Below are 18,716 nucleotides of genomic sequence, written 5' to 3' on the forward strand. Positions count from 1 at the left end.
TCTTGCAATATCATCCGGCAAATCTCTTTGCCCACCTACAGGGAGGAAAACACCTCACCACAGCCTTTAAGGCTACGGTGGCCCTCAGGGACTCCTTCCTTGGGCAGATTCCTAAAGTCCTAGTCCTCTCACCTTTAAGTCTCGACTGCTAGAGAGACGCTTACCCTTTACTTCCTCTCTCTTGCCCTGCCTCTCCTCTCTTTCTGGTCCAGGGAGTATTTGGTTTCTCCAGGAGGGGTCCCGAAAAGCCTTGGCCAAGGTCTCCCATGGCTCTGGCTCCATCCAGGACGAGAGCTTCGACTGTCAGGATTCGGTGAGGACCAATCTCTGCAGCTCGAACCTGCCACTTAGGCACTCCTGATTTTTTGGCTCTAGCGGGGATGCCCCTTTTGCCAATAAATCAGTTTCCTCCTTCTCTGTATCCTCTTCCCTCCTCCTTAAATGGGTAATGTGTCTGCTCTGCGACTCTCCCCTACAATGTCTCTTGGATCAAATATAGCACCCAGGCCTGGCCCACTCATCCCTTAGACAACCAAAGTAGATGGCCCCTTTTTGGATCCCTGGATCCTTCCATTCTAAGGGATCTCTATAATTACTGTGAGCATTCAAGATTCTTCTAGCCCTTCCAAAGGGCGCTCAACAGATGACACAGTTCTCTACTTTCTTGGCCTTAAAGGGATATCGGGCTTCTCCACAAAAGGCCCAAATAGCATGTAAAGAGGTCACATATCACCCAAGGGAAAAAGGCCATTACAGTAGACGAAAAACAGCTTATTGTATCTATACCTACACCAAAGACCAAAGATGACAGTCACTTCCTCCTTCCAGGGTTCTATCCCTCTTTGTCTCTCCTTGACAATCCTTCCATCTCTTTTCAGTCCTGCTCTCCATTAAACCCTACCTCCCTCCTCCCATCTTCTCCCTCACATGAAGGGGTTAAAGTGGCAGGTTATGCTGTTGTTTCCCTGTCATCCATCACAGAGGCAAAACCTCTCCCACCCAATACCACCAGCCAACAAGCTGAACTCATAGCTGCCACAAGGGCGTGCGAGCTAGCAGAGGGAAAAACCCTCTCCCTATATACAGATCTCCCATGCAGCCATTTGGAAGAAAGGGGGCTATTGACCAAGAGGGACGGCAGTCATTAATTCCACACTTATTTCTGGCCTACTATGAGCCTCCAAGCTGCCTTCCCAACTGGGAATAATCCATTGCAAGGCCCACCAAACTGACTCCTCCCTTACTACTATGGGGAATTCCAAGGCCGATCAAGTGGCTGGATCAGCCGCCCTACAGAGCTTTACCTCCTCTCTGCTACTCTTCATTACCACCGGGGACCGGCCCAAAGATCCCCAACAGCTCTTCCAGTTTCTTCACTCTCTATTCCATTCTAGTCCACAGAGTCTCACTACTTTCTTTCACTCCTTTTTCACCCTTTCCCCACGCTATAAGACTCTCCTACAACAGATCACTTCCACTTGTCAGATCTGCCAGAAAACCAATACCAATATTTCATTAAAACCTAAACTTTTCCCTTCTCATCAGGCCCAAGGTCATATACTTTTTCGGGATGAGTTGAAGCCTTTCCCACTTCTAACAAGTGGGCCTCTATGGTAGTTGATTTGTTGCTTACTCACATAATCCCCCATTTCGGGATACCCACTTCTATCCAATCAGACAATGGCCCAGAATTCACCTCGCAGATAACTCAGGGACTGGGTCATGCACCATCACTCCCTTGGTATTTCCATTGCCCTTACCGCCCCCAGGCTTCTGGAAAGGTTGAAAGAACCAATGGGTCCCTCAAAGAGACCCTCACCAAGCTCACCATGGAATTAAGCCTGGACTGGGTAAAAGTGCTCCCCTTGGCTTTATTGCACATTAGGGCCTTACCAAAGAAGCCTTCTAAACTCTCACCTTTCGAAGTCATGTATGTCCATCCCCTCATTCCTCCCGGATTGCCTACTGAACCCCTACCCATCTCTGAAACCTATGCCCTGCCCCTTCTCTTCTATCTGTGCTCTGAACTCTGGTGCTATCAAGACTGGCTCCTTCCCGACCCTAGTATCTCTCAAAACCCTACCTCCTTAACACCTGGTCAACTTGTTTACTATTGCCCACAGGGGTAAAAGCCCCCTTTAAAACCAAAATGGAAGGGCCCTGCTCAGGTTTTGAGAGCCGAGGAGGGTCAGAATGACACCTGGCATTTGCCAGAGGGAATGTTTGAAAGGTGACACCAGCGAACCATTGAGATGATGATTTGAGTTAAGCTATAAATAATTGCTGTGATGCTGGATTGATTGTATTGTATATTTGACCTTTACTGTCCAGCAATGGGGAGGCTCTTGCTGCCTCGGGCACCTGCTACTTTGGAGTTCTCAAGCTACTTTGGAGTTCTCCCAGGGATTCCTGGAGAGTTACCATTGGTTGGGGACGTGCTGGAGGAGGGATTTCCGATTGGTGGTTCCTGGAGGAGCCACGTGGCCTTCGGGAGTGTTCCCAGGAAGTGTGTGTAGAGTGCTGGTGAGAGTTCGGGAATAAAGGTTGCTGTTTGAACCTACAAGGCTGTGTGGCGGCTTGGTTATTTTGTGCCCAGCCAGACTACAGCACTCATATGATTATATGCACTCCCTTGGTGGCCAAACTCAAGCTTTCTAATAACCAACTTCCCCATGGATTCACATTTCCAGGCTTAAGCCAGGCGCTCCTACACCTTCTTCAGAAGAGCCAAGGATTGTCACCTGTTATTAAGTACTCTTGTCATCCCTCCCCATAGATTCCCTCAAGCTCCACCTCTCCTTTGTCTCGGTTCTTAGCCCAATACATAATGCTCCCCCTTCTTTCTGGCCCCTCTTGGGTCCTCTCTTCTCCCTATGTCTGGAGATTCAAAGCAAGTGACCCTAAGGGTCCCCTCTAGCCAGACCCCCTTCTCCTCCTTACTATAGACCACCCCCCCCAACTTGCTTGGATCTGGCCGGTAGTGGGACCCTTGTTTGTTGTCCTTCTGAGAAACCACTTAGGTGTCCGGAACATGGTGACCCCTGAATAAGTGTGAACTACCTTTATCATAAGAGAGCACTTTACCAGTTGCCTTCTGGGCCTAAGGAGGAACATGTGTGTTTTGTTTACCCTCCCAGTTTTGTAAGAATTTCAAGTATCAGTATTTAAAGTTGAGGTGTTTCGCATACAACCTGGAGAGATCTGACTGCTGTCAAAGGGAAATCTGGTAACAATGGGCCACCGTCCTCCCTTGGCCATCTTCATTCAGAGCTTGGGAGAAGCTGCCTTCTTTATTACAAAGCCCGTGCTTTCTTGGTGTGACTGGGGAAAGCTGGGAACAGTGATAAGTGAGAGAAGCAAGCTGGTTTGGCAAGCTGGGATATTTTGATAAAGGTAAAGAGAGAAGCAAGCTGGTTTCAGAGACACCCAGGTAGGAGAGAGTTTGAAGAGCAGCCTTAATAGAGAGGGGAGGGAGCTAAATGAGGAATGGAATTGAGAGTGTTAGGTGCAGGTCAGGCTGGTCTGCAGGGCATGCCAAACAAAGTTACCTGCAGGATGACCTGGCTTCTCAAGCCCTCTGTCTGGTTCTTTATCACCTGTTTGCTTCAAGCCCAAATGCCCAAGTCCCCCGCTCAAGGCTGAACACTTATTCCCCCTTGTGCCAACAAGGCAGCTTGTAGACCCAGAGACCCCATTAGATTTGGGCTATAAAAACTCCCTGTGCCTGTTCCTTCCCTCTATCATAAAGTTCATTCAGACTCAGGTGGGTAAAAAGTTTCTAATCCAGCTTTTAACCAGCTTCTCCTCAGGAACTACCAACTCCTGGCTACTGATGGTACCTCCAGTCCAGACCTATGCCTAATGGATTGACATCATCATGGATCTGTGGTGGCAAGGAACCTTCCTTGATCTGGTTCCTGAAGTTATACCAGTCCTCTCTGCCCTCCTGAGGGGGCTCCTTACTTTCCTCCTCTCTGATTCTCCCACAGCACCCCATCTCAGCAGGAAACAGCCAGAATGAGTCAATGTCCACTCTCATTTAATAACAAAGACAGGGGGGAATGTTGAGAGTCGCTAGGGCTCCAAAGAACATCCCCATCCCCCAAGGACAGCCATCCAATGGTGAGCCCTGCTGGCTCACATGATCCTTACCACCAATCAGACTAGCCCTGCTGGTTCACATGATCCTTACCCACCAATCAGACTAGCCCTGCTGGCTCACATGATCCTTACCCACCAATCAGAAAGCACCTCATGCCAACTGTCAAACCCTTCAACTGTTAAACTGTCATATCTGTCAAACCACCCCGGCTCTATAAATATGCAGAGCTGTTCCTCAATAAACGGGCATTTTTTCCAACAACGAGCCTTGTTCATTCTTTCATAGACCTGGCCTGACTGGCAGAGCACACTGCCACCTCCTCGTCTCTGGTTGCCCCTAGAGTCCTGGAGCCCCGGGTTTCTAGCCATTTGTCCCTTTGCTGGAGGACTTGCCAGCTCCTCCCACCTTCTGTTCCAGATGAAGGAGGAGCCGTTCAGGCAGCTCTTCACCGCCTTTGGCGCACTGACTGACTGCAGCCTCAAGTTCACCAAAGACGTCAAGTTCCGCAAGTTTGGCTTCATTGGCTTCAAGTCCGAGGAGGAGGCCCAGGCTGCGCTGAACCACTTCAACAAGAGCTTTATCGACACGTCCCAGATCACTGTGAGTGGGCCCTGCCTGCCTGTCCAGAGTGTCACCAACCGCTCCACCTGTCAGCGACACTTGGGTCCCAAGGCTGTCCTTTTTAGGCCCTGCAGCCTTTGGCCTTCCTCAGTGGTTCCTGCTCTTCTGTGTGTAAGACTCTCCCGGGAGCCAGTCAGACTGCTGCTGGGCCCGCCATGGGCTCTGGCTCAGTGCGGGAGTCACGCAGAAGAACAGGCCTTCTGGAGCCTCGGTGGCACCTGTGCTGCTGGCCAGGAGGGCACTTGAGCCACAGGTGTGTGTCCTTCCCTGCCCAACAGCAGGCGCTCAGGACCCACCGGTGGTCCCTGTCCTTGGGAGCACTGACAGACGCAGGTGCTGAGTTCAGGGTGGTCACTGGGTCAGGGACCAGGGAGGGGTCAGGAAAGTTTCTTGGAGGAGGAGGTCCCACAAGGGTCACCCACAGGTATTCATTGACATGATAAAACGTCTCCAGCCCTTTGCTGAGAAGGGAAAATCCAAGATGGAGCAGCATAGAGCCGAGGCAACACACGGCCTCACCTCTCGCTCTGTGTGGTGTGGGCGTGGTGGCCTGCGGGGTCACCAGGCGCTGGTGGTTCATCTTTGGTGACAGGAGTTGGAGTCACAGCCTTTTGACCTTTATCATAGACTTAAGGGACTGCTGTGGAAGTCCACGCAGCCAGGATGTGACCAAATGGCAGGCTCTTTCTTTGGGGAGGGTGGTGGGTGACCAGGGCATCCTTACCTGTCTGGGAGTTGTCACTCCGGGCTCCCAGCAGGACCGGCCCTCACCAGGGTCACCTCTGAGAGTGCGTTGGAGGCTTTGGTCTGGAGAGGTCTGGCTCAGGCTTCATCCTCAGCACACTCCTGACCCCGGGGCCACCCTGTCTCCTGTTACCTGGGAGGTTCTCCCAGACCAGCGGAGCTTGCCTCGTGGTCACCAGTGATTCCAGGAGCACGGGCATTGTTGGGAGTCTCCCTGAGAACTCCCCGGGCCTTTCAGACCTGGCGGAGGGCAAATTGCCAGTGGGCAGCTAGAACTCCCCAGGCTTTCAGTTAAGGAGCCCCTAATGGAACATGGCAGAGGCCAAATTGCCAGTGGGTGGATAACAAGTTGTTTTGAAAACCTTCTAATTGGCCCTCCCATCTTCCGTGATCGTGGACAGCTCGTGCCCCCCATGAAACTTATGCAGGGCAGACTTGCGTGCACCTTAGGTGATGACCTGACCTTTACTATGATTGGCCCCGGGAGCTTCCTGGTTTAAGATAACTGACTCTCACTTTCTATATAAGCTAGCACCAGCTTGCAGTAAAGGGCTTCATCTTTGTCACTGCTGTCTGTGTGTATGCATTTTAATCTCTGACAAGAACCTTGGCCTTTCAGGTGTCCCCTGCACCCGCCCTTGCTAATCACTGGCCTACATCATCTCATTTTGTCCTCAGAGCCACCATTTGGCATGGATGCTCCTGAGTCCCTAGTCTCTGTCCCTGAGGGCCTGGGTCACCTGGGGCAAGTTGCTTCACATCTCTGTGCTCCAGTTTTCTGGTCTTGAATTTGGGAGAGCTGTGGCTTCACTGCCCGCTGTCAGGAGACTCAGGGTGTCCACAGTCCTCATGGAGCACTCGGGTGCTGTGTGGAGCTCCCCAGTAGATGGTAGCTAGTGTAGTGATGTCACGGAGGACAAAGCCAAGGCGAGGTGGTAGTCCTCTGCTTCCACTCTACTAGTGGCAGCTTCCTGTCTATAAAGCCCAGGTTCCCAGGTGCTGAAGGGCAGGACCCTCAGGACTGTGGCTGTCACAGCAGGTGTGACAATCCCCCTTTCTCATGCAGGTGGAATTCTGCAAGTCCTTTGGGGATCTGACAAAGCCCCAGCCTGGAGCAAACATGCCCAGAGACCAAGGCAGCCCAAGCAGCCCTCATAAGGCTCCGTCCCCCCGGAAATTAAGAAGGTATGCAGGTGACCGTGCCAGCACCAGGCCTGTGTGGGCAGGCGGTGGCTCTGGAGGGGTCTGCAGTTCCATCTGCCCTCCCCCTCCCGTGTGGCCCTCATCCTCTGCCTCTGTTTTTAGGATGATAAGGAGAAAAAGGCCCCATGTGAACTGGAGCAGGTGAGTCTGTCCTGTTGACCCAGAGGGCGGGGGTAGCCGGTCGGAGGGGTGCAGGCTGGTCCAGAAAGCAGAGCCCACACCTCGAGTGTCCTGCCGTGTCCCTGTGGACTCGGGGTCCACCAGAGATGGGGAGGATGCTCGCCTTGCCGGGAGTTCGCAACACCGAGCCCCCCTGAGTCCCCTCTGCCTCTTCTGTGTCCCTGCTGCCCGCCTCTGGTGCCCCCAGCTGAAGGAAGACACCAAGTTCCAGGAATTCCTGTCAGTTCACCAGAAGCAGACACAGGTGGCCACTTGGGCAAATGGTGCCCTGGACACTGAGCCCCCAAAAGGGAAGAGCAAGCCGAGCAGTGACTACCTGAACTTTGACTCTGATTCTGGGCAGGAGAGTGAGGAGGAGGCCGCTGAGGAGGAGCTGGGAGGTGAGGCTTGGGCGCTGTGCCTTTGCACCTGTGTCTCTCAGCTGCAGCCCTGTGGCCCACCAACACCTGCTGGCAGGCACTGGCTGCCCCTCCCTCAGACACCAGGCCTGGGGCTGTCCAGACATGGCTCGGAGCTTTCTAGTGGGGGGATGAGGTCACCTGCAGACAGGTCTGCCATGACTATTCCTGGTCACGTGCTTGTCAGTCGGCAGTGTTCACCGATTGCATGCTGCATGCTGGGCTCTGGGGATGTAGTGCTGAGCCGTAGACAGGAATCCTGCCCCGTGGCGCTGTCAGCTGTCATTGTGGTGAGAGGAGAGCAGTAAACAGATGAGCACCCAGGGACGCGTCATGGGGTCACAGCCGCTATGGAGAGGAAGCAGGGGAGCTTGGGAGGGAGCTGCCAGGGAAGGCCTTGCGGGGTGGGTGAGCCTCTGTCCTCTCAGGCTCAGCGTGCTGGGGCAGCTGGTGGCCAGTGACCGGCTGCAGTATGGGATGGCAGGTCTGGTTGGGGGTTGGTCAGGCTGGCTGAGGGCAGAGGATATGTACGTAGCGTCACCTGTGCACCTGGCAGGGTTTCTGTGCTAAGCTGCAATCTGGAGGATTTGTGGGACGTGGTGGGACACGTAGCTGGGGGCAGAGGGGGTCGCAGACCAGGGCACAGCATCACAGGGGCTCAGTTCAGGGGAGCGCGCGACTGCAGGGCAGACTGGCTCTGGGCACTGGGGCAGGGAGGGTGGGGCCCAAGGAGCTCGCACAGGCCTGGAGCGGAGGGGCTGGGGCTCCATCCTCAGCGTCCAGAACTCACGGGTGGGGGTGTGAGGCTAGAAGGACAGTCGTGACAGCCGAGCAGGCACACTCCTCCCTCCCGGCTGTCTCTGTAGCACCCCTCAAGAGCCAGCATATCACCAGGTGTCCCCTGTAAGCCATTCACACCTGCGTGCTTCCCGCAGGTGAGTTAGCCAGGGGCCCAGCACTGGAGCTGGGCTGGAGTGAGGTCCTAATGTTTGGGGTGTTTGCTGCCTAAGTAGATGATGGAGCGTGGCTCCCACCGGGGTTATGTGGGTGGCCCTATGAGATGATGGGTGGGTGCCATAAAGGGTTCACTGTAGAAATGGTTCTGCTGTGTAAGTGCTTTCTGTGGCACGTGAAGCCCCTTAGTGTACTTGACACAATTGGGAAGGTAACTGATGACTGGGAGGGACCATCCAGGGGAGAGCCTAGCAGGTGGCAGGGAGCCATGGAGCTGTGTGTGTGGTGCGGGAGCTTCGCCCTCTCGCGGTGCCCATCAGAGGGTTTATTGGGCCGCTGGGCACCAGGGCCCTGATTGTGGTGAGTGTGGTCCACAGGCTACCCCCCAGGTTTCCAGCCCTGTGCTGCCCAAGTCTCTGGCTGCTCAGGAGGGTGACCTCCTCCCCGCCCCCTGCCCTCTCAGCAGAGCAAGGCCTGGAAGCTAAGGCGGCTGCCCAGCGGGGGCTGTTGGACATGGAGTACCTGAATCCAAGATGGTGGCAGCCGAGTCCTCTTCCTCAGAGGAGGAGGAAAGTGAGGACGAAGCTGTAAACTGTGACAGAGGCAGCGAGGAAGAGGAGTCCCCTGCTGCCCCCGACCAGCCAGAGCAAGGGAGCCCAGGGACCCTGCCTGGGAGGGGGAGGCCCTGAGCCCAGGTATGTGCCTGCAGGAGGGACAGCGGGGATTGTGTGCCTGTCTGGGTGTGGCCCCATGGCTGGGGGTGTGACGCGGAGGAGAGCCCAGCAACCCGCCACGCACTCCCTGATCCTCTGGGCTCATTGCCTGCTACACGGGAGGGGTGTCCTGCTGGGGCTCTGTGCACGAGTGAGGTGGTGACGGCTGGGTTACTTGGTGTTCAGTCACAAGGCAGGCAGGTGTGGGTGGGCTCCTCGTTAATGGACAAGCCTGCTATCACTGGATGCCGTCACAGTCACTCGGCAGGCATTCTCCTGCCTCCATTTTATAGGTAAGAAAACTGAGGCCCAGAGAAGGGAAGTGGCAGGTCAGGCCCCAGGCCCGGGTCTGCCAGGCTATGAAGTTGAGATTGTAAAGGTGGACGCGACTCCCACCTGGAGTCCTGTCCTCCGGACACAGGTCATGCGTCCCAGTTCCTTCATTGGAAGCTCCAACAAGAGGAAGGGGCTCCGTCTGCCGCCTCCTCTTCCCCTTGCTCTTCTCTGCCCTCCTTTCTAATGCCCACCCTGTCCCTGTCCAGGGAGGTCAGAGGGCGAGGGGTTCAGCTCTCAGCTCTGACCCTGTGTGACTGCTGGGCCTGAGGGTGCTGCAGCCCCACAGTCCTCTCTGATCTTCATCTGGAAGGGACATCCTCGCAGCACCTGTTGTCACCAGACAAGCAGACATCAGTGGTAGGAAGGTCTCGGCCCCGGGGCTCCTCCCATCTCCCCTGCCCTTTGATGGCCTGGGGCGCTGCTCACTGGGCCATGGTGCCCTGAGTCCTGGCTACAGCCCTCAGAGGCAAATGGAGACCCCGCAGCCGCCACCTCCGCCTCTGCCTGGACCCTGAGCCCGTGGCGGGCACAGATGTGGCACTCTCATGCTACCCCGTAGCCTCCACTCCTAGAGCTGCTGTGTCCCAGTCTGTCCCCTGCCACCGCTGCCCCAGGGAATCAATTGTTGCCATTTCTCTTTGTTCAGACAGAGAAACCAGCAAACCAGAAGGAACCCACCCCGGCCCACACCGTGAAGCTACTGGGAGCCCTGTTCAGTGTCACAGAAGTAGGTGCTCTGAGGACAGGAAGATCACCTGTGGGCGCAGACTAGGGTGGGTGGGGAGCTTCTGTTGCCTGAGGCCATTAGGGTCCAGTGAAAAGGAATTGGAGGCCCAGAGGGCTGACAGATGACATCTTGGGCATCCTCACGGAAGGAAACAAGATGGCTGCCTAGAGCTTAAAAAAAAAAAAAAAAAAAACGCTAGGGGAGCTTGGGCCAGGGGAAGGCCAAGTGGTCAGTGTGGTCTCTGTGGGGAGTCCTCAGTCTGCTCCCATAGGGGCAGCCATCTCGGACACAGGTGAGGGCGTAGGTATTGCTGCAGAAACAGGCCGCAGGCCAGACGGAGCACGGGCTGCAGCTATCCGGCTCTAGGTCTGCGCCAGCAGAGGACCCTGTCTTCATTTCCCTCCTGTGACGGTCAGAGAAGTTCACTACAGGAAATTCTAAAGGACACAGCTACGTGACTAGAACCTGAAAGTCACCTACAACTGGGATGACCACGTGGGTTACCGTCCACACTGACCTGCGAGCTGGGGTGTAGCCAGGTGGGTGCCAGGGTGCAGTACAGTTACTGCAGGTCTAAGGACCAGAGCTGGAGGTTCCAATTGTCCTTGGCACAGTGGGCAACCCTGCTCAGTATTCCTGTGTCCCACTCAGTGGCAACCACTTTGGGGACAAGCCTTCTTAGATGTTTTCTCCTGTGCACTGACACTCCCATTTTGGTTTGCAGCGTCCCTGCAGCAGGACCACACTTGCTGCCCACCACTGCCTTGTTATGTAGTCTTCCTTACTCAGGAGATGCTTTGATACACTTTCCTGATCGCATAAAGTGGACATGGGAGCTACTTACAATTTTGTGCTGTTAGAAATACTGAAGCAATTCCTTGTGATTAGGGTCAGATTTTTTTGTTGGCGGGGGTACCAATATTGAACCCCAAGGCATGTAACCACTGAGCCACATCCTCATCCCTTTTCATGTTTTGAGACAGGGTCTCAGTAAGTCACTCAGGCTGGCTTTGAACTTGTGATCCTCCTACCTCAGCCTCCAGAGCCACTGGGATTACTGGCCTGTGCCACTGTGCCCGGCCTAGTTAACTTTTTGTGAAGAAAAAATGAACCCCTGCCCTACTCCTCCTGATAAAATCAGTTTCAGATACATCAAGGATTTGAGCTGAAAAAGTTTCTTTCTAAGCAATTTGTAAAGTTTCGTGGGAAAAAAGAAAAAAAAAATTGGTTAATTACCTACCAGCCCAAAGCTCTGGAAGCCAGCAGCTGTGGTGAAGTCACAGTGGTTCATAGCCTAACAGAGGCAGGAGTCTGGTGTCTCTAATTTACAGAGAGAATTTTATGAAGGATTTATGACCCAACAGAAAAACAACACAAAGATCAGAATGTTTTCAAAGAACAAGAACTCAGGTGGCCAGTGCACATGTTTGGATTCTGTCATGATTATCAAAAAACAAAATCAAAACTGGAGTTCACATTTTTCACTTGCCAAAATGGTACGCATCGTTCATGTTTGGCAGTAAACATTTTCTTGCCTTTAGAGGGCCGCGTGGAGCTGCCCCGCAACATTATGGACATCCAGGCCTTTGCGGAGCTGGTGCCTGGCCAGGGCTTTGCCCCCAGATGAATCCCGGCACACCAGAGCCTGGATGCGGGAACGTTCTTGCAGCCTTCCTGTTATTTTTTATAACTCAACGTGTTGATTTGCAGTCATTGATAAGAACAAAAACCCAAATCAACCCTGAAGCTCCATTTCTGGGGAAGTGGTGTGTCCGTGGTTTTGGAGGGGAGTGGTCTACCCCTGCACAACATCTGGCCTTGGTCAGAGGTGCTCTTGATGGTAATATCTGTGGGGGGCTGCTGGCCTCTAGTGAACAGAGACCAGGTGAGGTGTGCTGTGTAAGCCCTGCCAGACACAGGACAGCCCCCACAACAAAGAGTCACTAGCCCAAATGACACCAGTGCCAGGTTAAACCTGGGTTAACTCACGGGGACACGTGAAAATGGTGTAAGATGATGTATCACAGAAAAGGACATGATGACAGGGAAGACCCCCAAGGTGCCGCAGCCAGTAGAAAAGCCCAGGTGTGGAGCAGGACATGGCTTCATCCCCAGAGGAACCTAGCTGTGTGTGACCCAACATGCTGGCTTTCCTCTGGGCAGGGGAAAGTTTGGAAAGAATCTGGTAATTGCAAACTTGGATGCAGTAACGCGAAAGCTCAGAACTTGGCTGGGCTTCTTCCACTGACCTGGAGCACCCGGATGTGTCCTTCTGTCCTTCTGTCACCTTGTAGGACAAGCCACATCAGGGCAGGGCCTCAAGGGCTTACCCCAGTACCCAGTTGGGAAATGGATCTGCGGCTTTTGTTTTGCAGAAGGAGCCAGGAAGAGTGAGCTGGCCTCGGAATTAGGAACCAGTTTGGTTTCCTGATTTGTACTTTTTAGTATTTGTTATAATTTTACACCCTGAATGTTCACATATTTTTTAAAATGTGTTTAAATCTCACACATGTCCAGAGAAGAGAGTAGTTAAAAAGGTCGGAGGCCTCCCTACAGTGGAACTTTAGGTTTGTCACTGTGATTAACGTAGACAAATATCTCTGCTTCAAAGAGAAGTAAGAAAAGCCAGATTTAACCCTAAGTATTTAAAAAAACATGAAACAAAAAAAACAACTCCTTAGGAACAAAAGACCAGATGTAATGCCTTAAATCGCTGCTGCTAATATTACTATTTTATAATTACATTATTCATTTCTTCTTCAGTTTTTATTTCCCAGTTTTTCTTACTTTATGGTGAGGAGAGATGAGTGTGACTTAAAGGAAGGTGAAAAACCATGATCACTTGATTATCTTTTCTGATCCAACACTTTGCTCCTTATCTCTTTATCGGGTTGCATGGTTTCTTGGGGGACTGATAAGGGGCAAAACTTGTCCTTGCAGAACAATGTCCTTGAATTCCTGGTGCCCCTGAAACCAGTGGCCATTCGAATAGTGAGAAATGTGCACGGGAACAACACAGGTAAGGCCTGGAGCTGGGTGGATGTGCGGGGGAGGGCTGGCCACATGGTTGGGGAGGTCCCAAGGCAGCCTTGTCCTTATCCTTGTTGGGATCCTCAGTTCTGTGGATGTGGTTAATTAGTCAAGACGCAGATCTCTGTCATCCTTGCCTCTGGCATCCTGGTATATAGTGTCAGAATTTTCTCCTCCACTGTTCTAGTAGGTTCCCCTGTTCTGTTCAGGTAGATGCCCGCAGGTCTGGGTTTGCTGGGCTAAGTCCATGGGCGGCTCTGCGGGCGGGCAGTGCTCTACCTCTCTGCACATGTGTGGTGTTGCCCCAGACCACATCTCCCCAGGTGTCCGCTCCGGGCTGTGAGCCTCCTCCCCTGGCCTTGGAGACCTGGATCTGGCTGCCTGGAGGCAATGAGCACGGCTGGAAGGAAGGTGGATCTGGGAGAGCTGGGCATCTGCCCAGCCCAGTGGCCAGCTAGGCCAGAAAGCCGTAGGAGACCAGTGGCAGAATAGCCACATCTCAGAGAACCATACTAAGGCTCTGTGGCCACTGGGTATCTGGACCCTGGGGTTGGGAGTGTCTTGGCAGGAAGAGGCCACCTGGGCAGAGTGGTCAGGTCTGGCCGAGCTGGCACCCAAGGAGAAAGGTGCTCCTGCGTTGGGGTGGTCCAGTGCCCTTGCTGTGTAGCATCTCGTCCCTCCCCTGCTCTCCCGCCCAGCTGACCAGGATGATGGTTCAGGCAGCTGTTACTCCTGGAGCTCAGCAGAGGGCAGTGTGAGGGGGGGGACAGAGCCCCTGCCCAGGTTCACAGCCCAGCCAGCCACTTAGGAGCCCTGTGACCTGGGACAGGAACTCAGCCTCCTTTCCTCGTCTGCATAAGGGGTCAGACCTGTCCTGCAGTTAGGGAGGGGTCAGGGTCAGCCCCGGACAGTGTGAGCACTGGGCACGCTCAGAGTGCGCTGTTGGTGTTGGTCCTGGTGGCGGGGCCACCGGTTCATGGCGCCTCAGAGACCAGGCAGGGAGCCAGGAGGAAGGTACCTGCCTTGTTGGGGCTCAGGGACAGCATCTTGGAGGCCCTGGCGCTGGAGAGAGCCAGCACCTGAGCATGACTCTGTTGAGGGCAGCAAACGACCCAGGTGGAAGTGTGGGGGCGGAAGCTTGGCCGGGCCCTGGGGCTGCAGTAAGTGGGGGAGCCTGGGCCCAGTGGAGGCTAGGGGCTTAGGACAGCCTTGGGTTTAGAAAGGCCCGCTGGCCAGTGCAGGGAGGGCCGCAGGCAGCTGGAGGCAGTGGAGGCTTTTGCTTGTGTGGGCTGGTGGGGGAGGCTGGGGGAGATTGTGGTGGTGTAGACAAGGTGCTGCTTGGCGGCTTCACGGGTTGAGGCCCAGTGAGGTTGAGGCTGTGGAGGCCTCTGCACCTGCTTGTTGCTGTGTAGTCACGGCCTCTGGAGCTGCAGGCAGGGTGGTATGGAGGTGACCCTCCAGTGCTGGGCTGGGTCACAGCGGCCATCGTGAGCATTTCTTCTCTGCAGAACATGGTCAGGGAAGGGGTGAGGCTGGGAGGGAGGCAGAAGGGGCCTAGTTTTTGCGCCTTCACCCGCAATGCCAGGTGGGTGCTGAGTGCTCCTCCAAAGGGTGGCCAGGTGGGGTCAGCCTGATCCAGCGGCCGCACAGCCCCTAGTGCCCGCAGTGCTCTTCTGCCTGGGAAGGCTGTCCTTTCTCGTCTTCCACCCAAATGAGCTTCAGAGAGGAGGCCACAGCCAGGGCCCTTTGTTCTTGCCTCAGTTGTTACTTCTTAGACTGGGAACTTGCAGGCCTATGGTTGTGCTCGGCCACACGGGGCAGAGTCTGTGGGGAAGGGTGACTCACGGGGCACCATCTGGAAGTGCTGCCCGAGCCCCTGTCTCTTGGGAGGCTGACCTGGATGTGGAGCATCAGAGACAGCGTGACGTCCATGGAGGTCCCACATGGGACCTGAAGGTCTGGCCATGGTGTCCTGCTCCCCAGATCCTCCCACACAGGCTGGTGCCCTGGCCACATAACAGTGCTGCGCAGGACAGGAGGGGGATTGTCCATAGGCTCCAAGTGCCCATTTGGGAAGAGGAAGACCCACATATGGGACGTGGTCACACCCTGGTGTTCAGAGTGTCCACTGCAGACAGTGTCCTCTGAGTAGGACAGAGTCACAAACACTTCCGCAGCACTAAGTGTAGCCGGTGCTGGGTAGTAACCACACACTGACTCTTGGACCTTCGAGGCCACCCTTTGCTTGGGGACTGTTGTGCCATTCACAGGCGAGAGGAGGAGGCCTGAGTGGGTGAGGTGACCGACCCAGGGCAGGCTGCACGTGAGGGGGATGGAGCCAGGTGCCCCTCCTCCCCCATTTAGTAGGCACGAGGGACTGTGAAATGACGCCCTTGACCTTGGGCCTGGTGGCTGGCACAGCGCAGCTGTTCTGTGTTCCTGTGCCCGACCCCTTAGTGCCCGGTCCTTTCTCACCCTGAGCTCAGGCCCAGCTCCAGCCCCAGCAGGCTGGCGCCTCCCCTGTCCTCAGGTCCCCTGTCGGAGCTCCACTACCCCATGGACAGCCTGACCAGGAAGCCCAAGGGCTTCGCCTTTGTCACCTTCATGTTCCCTGAGCACACGGTGAAGGCCTACGTGGCCGTGGACGGACAGGTGTTCCAGGTGAGGTGGCTTGTGGGCACCGAGTCACTGAGCCTGGCGACAGAGAAGGCCACGCCAGGTGGCTGTATGAGCTGGCGCATGTCCACGTTCTGGGTCCCAGGACCCACGGTGGCCAGCCATGTGGTCACCTCCAGTGAGCTACTTGAAGGGAAGATGCTGCGAGAGGGGAGCTTGCTGAGGTGTGTGGGTGGCCCTGAGGAACCAGGGAGCTGCTGCTCTCCCAGTGTCCCCGTGCGGTGTGCCCAGTCCCGGGCCAGGCCACCTCCAGTGCTCCTCCATCCATCTGCTCATGGCATATTGGTCTTCCTGACACCGGGCCCGACTGGCCCCAGCCATGTGCAGCTCACAGTGTCACCTGTGCAGGGTCTGCTGGGGGGAGTCGGGAGCCGTGGGGGTGCTCACAGAGGGTACAGTCCCCTTGGCGTGGCTGTGTCGGGTGCCCCCATCCTCAGCTGGATGGAGAGTGACCACGTGGCTTTCTGCCTGCCGTCCCCATCTCCCATCAGGGCTCATTGCTGAGTCCAGCTGGCTTATGAAGAGGGGACACACTGGAGGGCGGGGCTCTGCTTACCTCCTGCTCTGTCCCCTCAGGGCAGGATGCTGCATGTGCCGCCGTCCACCATCAGGAAGGAAGCCAGTGAGGATGCAGACGTCCCCGGCTCGTCCTACAAGAAGGCGTCCGAGGACAAAGCCTGCAGCTCCAGGTCCTCGTTTGCCCTGTGTGGCCTCTGCGCCCATCTAAGCTCTGCTGCCCGCCCCCCAGCCTTTCCCCAGCTGCCTGGGCCCTTTCCCTCGGTAGGGTGGGGCCTTCAGGGCCTCAGTGTCCCCGCTGCACATTGGGAGAGTGGGACTGTGTCAGCATAGGTTCTGAGGTGTCACCAAGGGCTGGGTCCCTGGCACAGAGCAGGTGCCGACACTTGTCACGGCTTGGGTTTGCGGCCTCACTGCAGGCCGGGTGCTCGCCCAGGACAGGAGAGCTGGCGGGGGGCGGGGAAGGCCGACGAGGCTCTTGGCAGTTTTGGTGTCTGCGAGAGGCCTCTGTTGGTCCCTGCCTGCCCCTGCCCTCAGCTCCCATAACTGGAACACGCTGTTCATGGGGCCCAATGCCGTGGCCGATGCCATCATGCAGAAGTACAGTGCCACCAAGAGCAAGTGTTCGACCACGTGAGTGAGCTCGAGTGTCTTGCGCGCGTTGAGTCCACAGACTTCCTTCCAAATGCTGTCCACGGTCGCCCTCTGCTGCGGTCGATTCAAGCAATCCCTGGAGTGTTTTTCAGCCACTTGGCAAAGGACGTCCCTTGGTTCTGCCCATTAGCTGCTTTCTCCATTGTCCTTTACCCTCCCTCACGGCACTCGGGTCAGCGATGACCGTTGGAGGTAGAAGGCTGGCCCTGCGTGTAATTGTGAGCGTCCCAGTGGCCACATGTGTACAAAGAAACAGGCAAAACTAGTCTTAACGAGACACGGTCTTCAACTTGACGTCTAGAGCCTCGTCACTTTGACGTGAGCAATGTAAAAAGCCACACTGTTTCTTCCCTTCTTTCCATCAATCCACTGTATTTTGTGGGTAGCACGACCTGGATCTGAACATGCCACACTTCAGGTGCCTGGTCTTGTGGTGGCTTGTGGCTGGGGAGGGCAGCCTGGCCTGAGCTGGAGGGACAGCCACAGCTTCTCAGGCCCCACCCATGCCCTCTGAGCACTGGGGCTCAGCAGCACCTGGACAGAGGTCCCACCTTGTAGTGCCACCTAGAGGAGGCAGGGGAAGAGAGGAGGGTTTGGGGGAGCTGTGGCAGGAAAGTGGGCGGGTGGGGAGGTGACAGAAGCAAGGACTGCCTGTAATGGGGTCAAGGTCAGCGCCTGCGAAGCCCCAGGGTGCAAGTGGAGCCTCACAGAGACCTGCCCACTGCAGGAAGGGAAGAGCCCCAGGGTGGGCGGCGATGCATGGCTGGGGAGGGCAGAGAGCTGGTGTAGTGCCAGAGCATGGTCCCCACCTCAGTGTGGGTGGGCGACAGCACCCTGAATCCCCTCCCCACTGGGCCTGCCCAACTGGCTAGGTCCTGCCTGACGGGCCCAGCCTCCTCTCCTCTCCCCACAGGAGACCAAGGACAGCGTGGCCGTGCGCGTGGCCCTCTGGGAGACTCAGCTGGTCCAAGAAGTGCGGCGCTTCCTCATCAACAATGGCGTCAGCCTGGACTCTTTCAGCCAGGTGGGTGCCTGCTGCCCCACTGACCCCACCTCTGGGGAGTCGACTGCTGCTGATACAAAGCTGGGGACAGCCTCAGGGGAGGCTGGGGTATGGGTGGGTCCTGGGGTTACTGGATCCAAACCGAGTGCTCAACTTCAGAGTTGCCCCTCCCAAGGACAGGGACAGCCAGCTCCTGGGGGCGGTGGGCTGCTCCTGGGGGCACAGGCTCCTCGCTGTTTCTGCTTCCCACGCCTGTGTCCACAGGTGGTCCGCAGTCCCAGGAAGAGCCCTCCATGCTGAGGTGCCAATCTCGATTAGTGCCCAGCGGCAGGGCGCCTGGGTGGTCCATCGGGGCTGTGGTCAGTCACTGTCGGGATCTGGTGACTCAGCTGGGGCTGGGATTCGACCCCGGGGGGTCTCACCGGGTGCCCTGGGCCTTCGCCCTCAGCGGAGCTGTGGAGCCAGCGGGTGGTGCCTCCTGGGTCCTCCAGGTGCCTGGCCTCTGAGCCCCCAGGTGCGCACCTTGAGTAGAGGCCACGAGGTCAGTGCCAGTGTCCAGCTGAAGAGCCCTGCTGCTGTCCCTCACGTGGCCTCTCCTCCCTGCAGGCAGCAGCAGAACGAAGCAAGACAGTGATTCTGGCCAAGAACCTCCTGGCAGGCACCCTGGCGGCTGAGCTGCAGGAGACCTATGGCCGTTTTGGGAGCCTGGGCTGCGTGCTGCTGCCTGAGGGTGGCGTCACTGCGATTGTGGAGTTCCTGGAGCCCCTGGAGGCCCGCAAGGCCTTCCGACACCTGGCCTTTTCCAAGGTAGGCCGCTGGGAGCTGCTGTGGGGAGAGGGCCCGGGAGCTGGTGTGCCCA

At 56.0% G+C, this 18,716-nt stretch overlaps 1 protein-coding gene across 1 annotated transcript in view; it reads left to right on the forward strand.

Annotated features, from left to right (window-relative positions):
- LOC139705800 (probable RNA-binding protein 19) overlaps positions 1 to 18,716 on the forward strand; it is a 39,482-nt gene that overhangs the window by 4,158 nt on the left and 16,608 nt on the right. The window contains 19 exon segments of the mRNA XM_071612706.1: positions 213 to 313; positions 1,770 to 1,850; positions 4,520 to 4,702; positions 6,534 to 6,570; positions 6,573 to 6,652; positions 6,773 to 6,811; positions 7,038 to 7,230; positions 8,666 to 8,725; positions 8,728 to 8,842; positions 9,109 to 9,133; positions 9,209 to 9,244; positions 9,898 to 9,978; positions 12,919 to 13,020; positions 15,466 to 15,669; positions 16,261 to 16,373; positions 16,738 to 16,814; positions 16,817 to 16,833; positions 17,768 to 17,878; positions 18,464 to 18,664. Of these exon segments, the coding sequence (XP_071468807.1) occupies positions 213 to 313; positions 1,770 to 1,850; positions 4,520 to 4,702; positions 6,534 to 6,570; positions 6,573 to 6,652; positions 6,773 to 6,811; positions 7,038 to 7,230; positions 8,666 to 8,725; positions 8,728 to 8,842; positions 9,109 to 9,133; positions 9,209 to 9,244; positions 9,898 to 9,978; positions 12,919 to 13,020; positions 15,466 to 15,669; positions 16,261 to 16,373; positions 16,738 to 16,814; positions 16,817 to 16,833; positions 17,768 to 17,878; positions 18,464 to 18,664 (1,856 nt within the window).

The sequence above is a fragment of the Marmota flaviventris genome, chromosome 1 (assembly GCF_047511675.1).
Source record: "Marmota flaviventris isolate mMarFla1 chromosome 1, mMarFla1.hap1, whole genome shotgun sequence".
Taxonomy (NCBI): domain Eukaryota; kingdom Metazoa; phylum Chordata; class Mammalia; order Rodentia; family Sciuridae; genus Marmota; species Marmota flaviventris.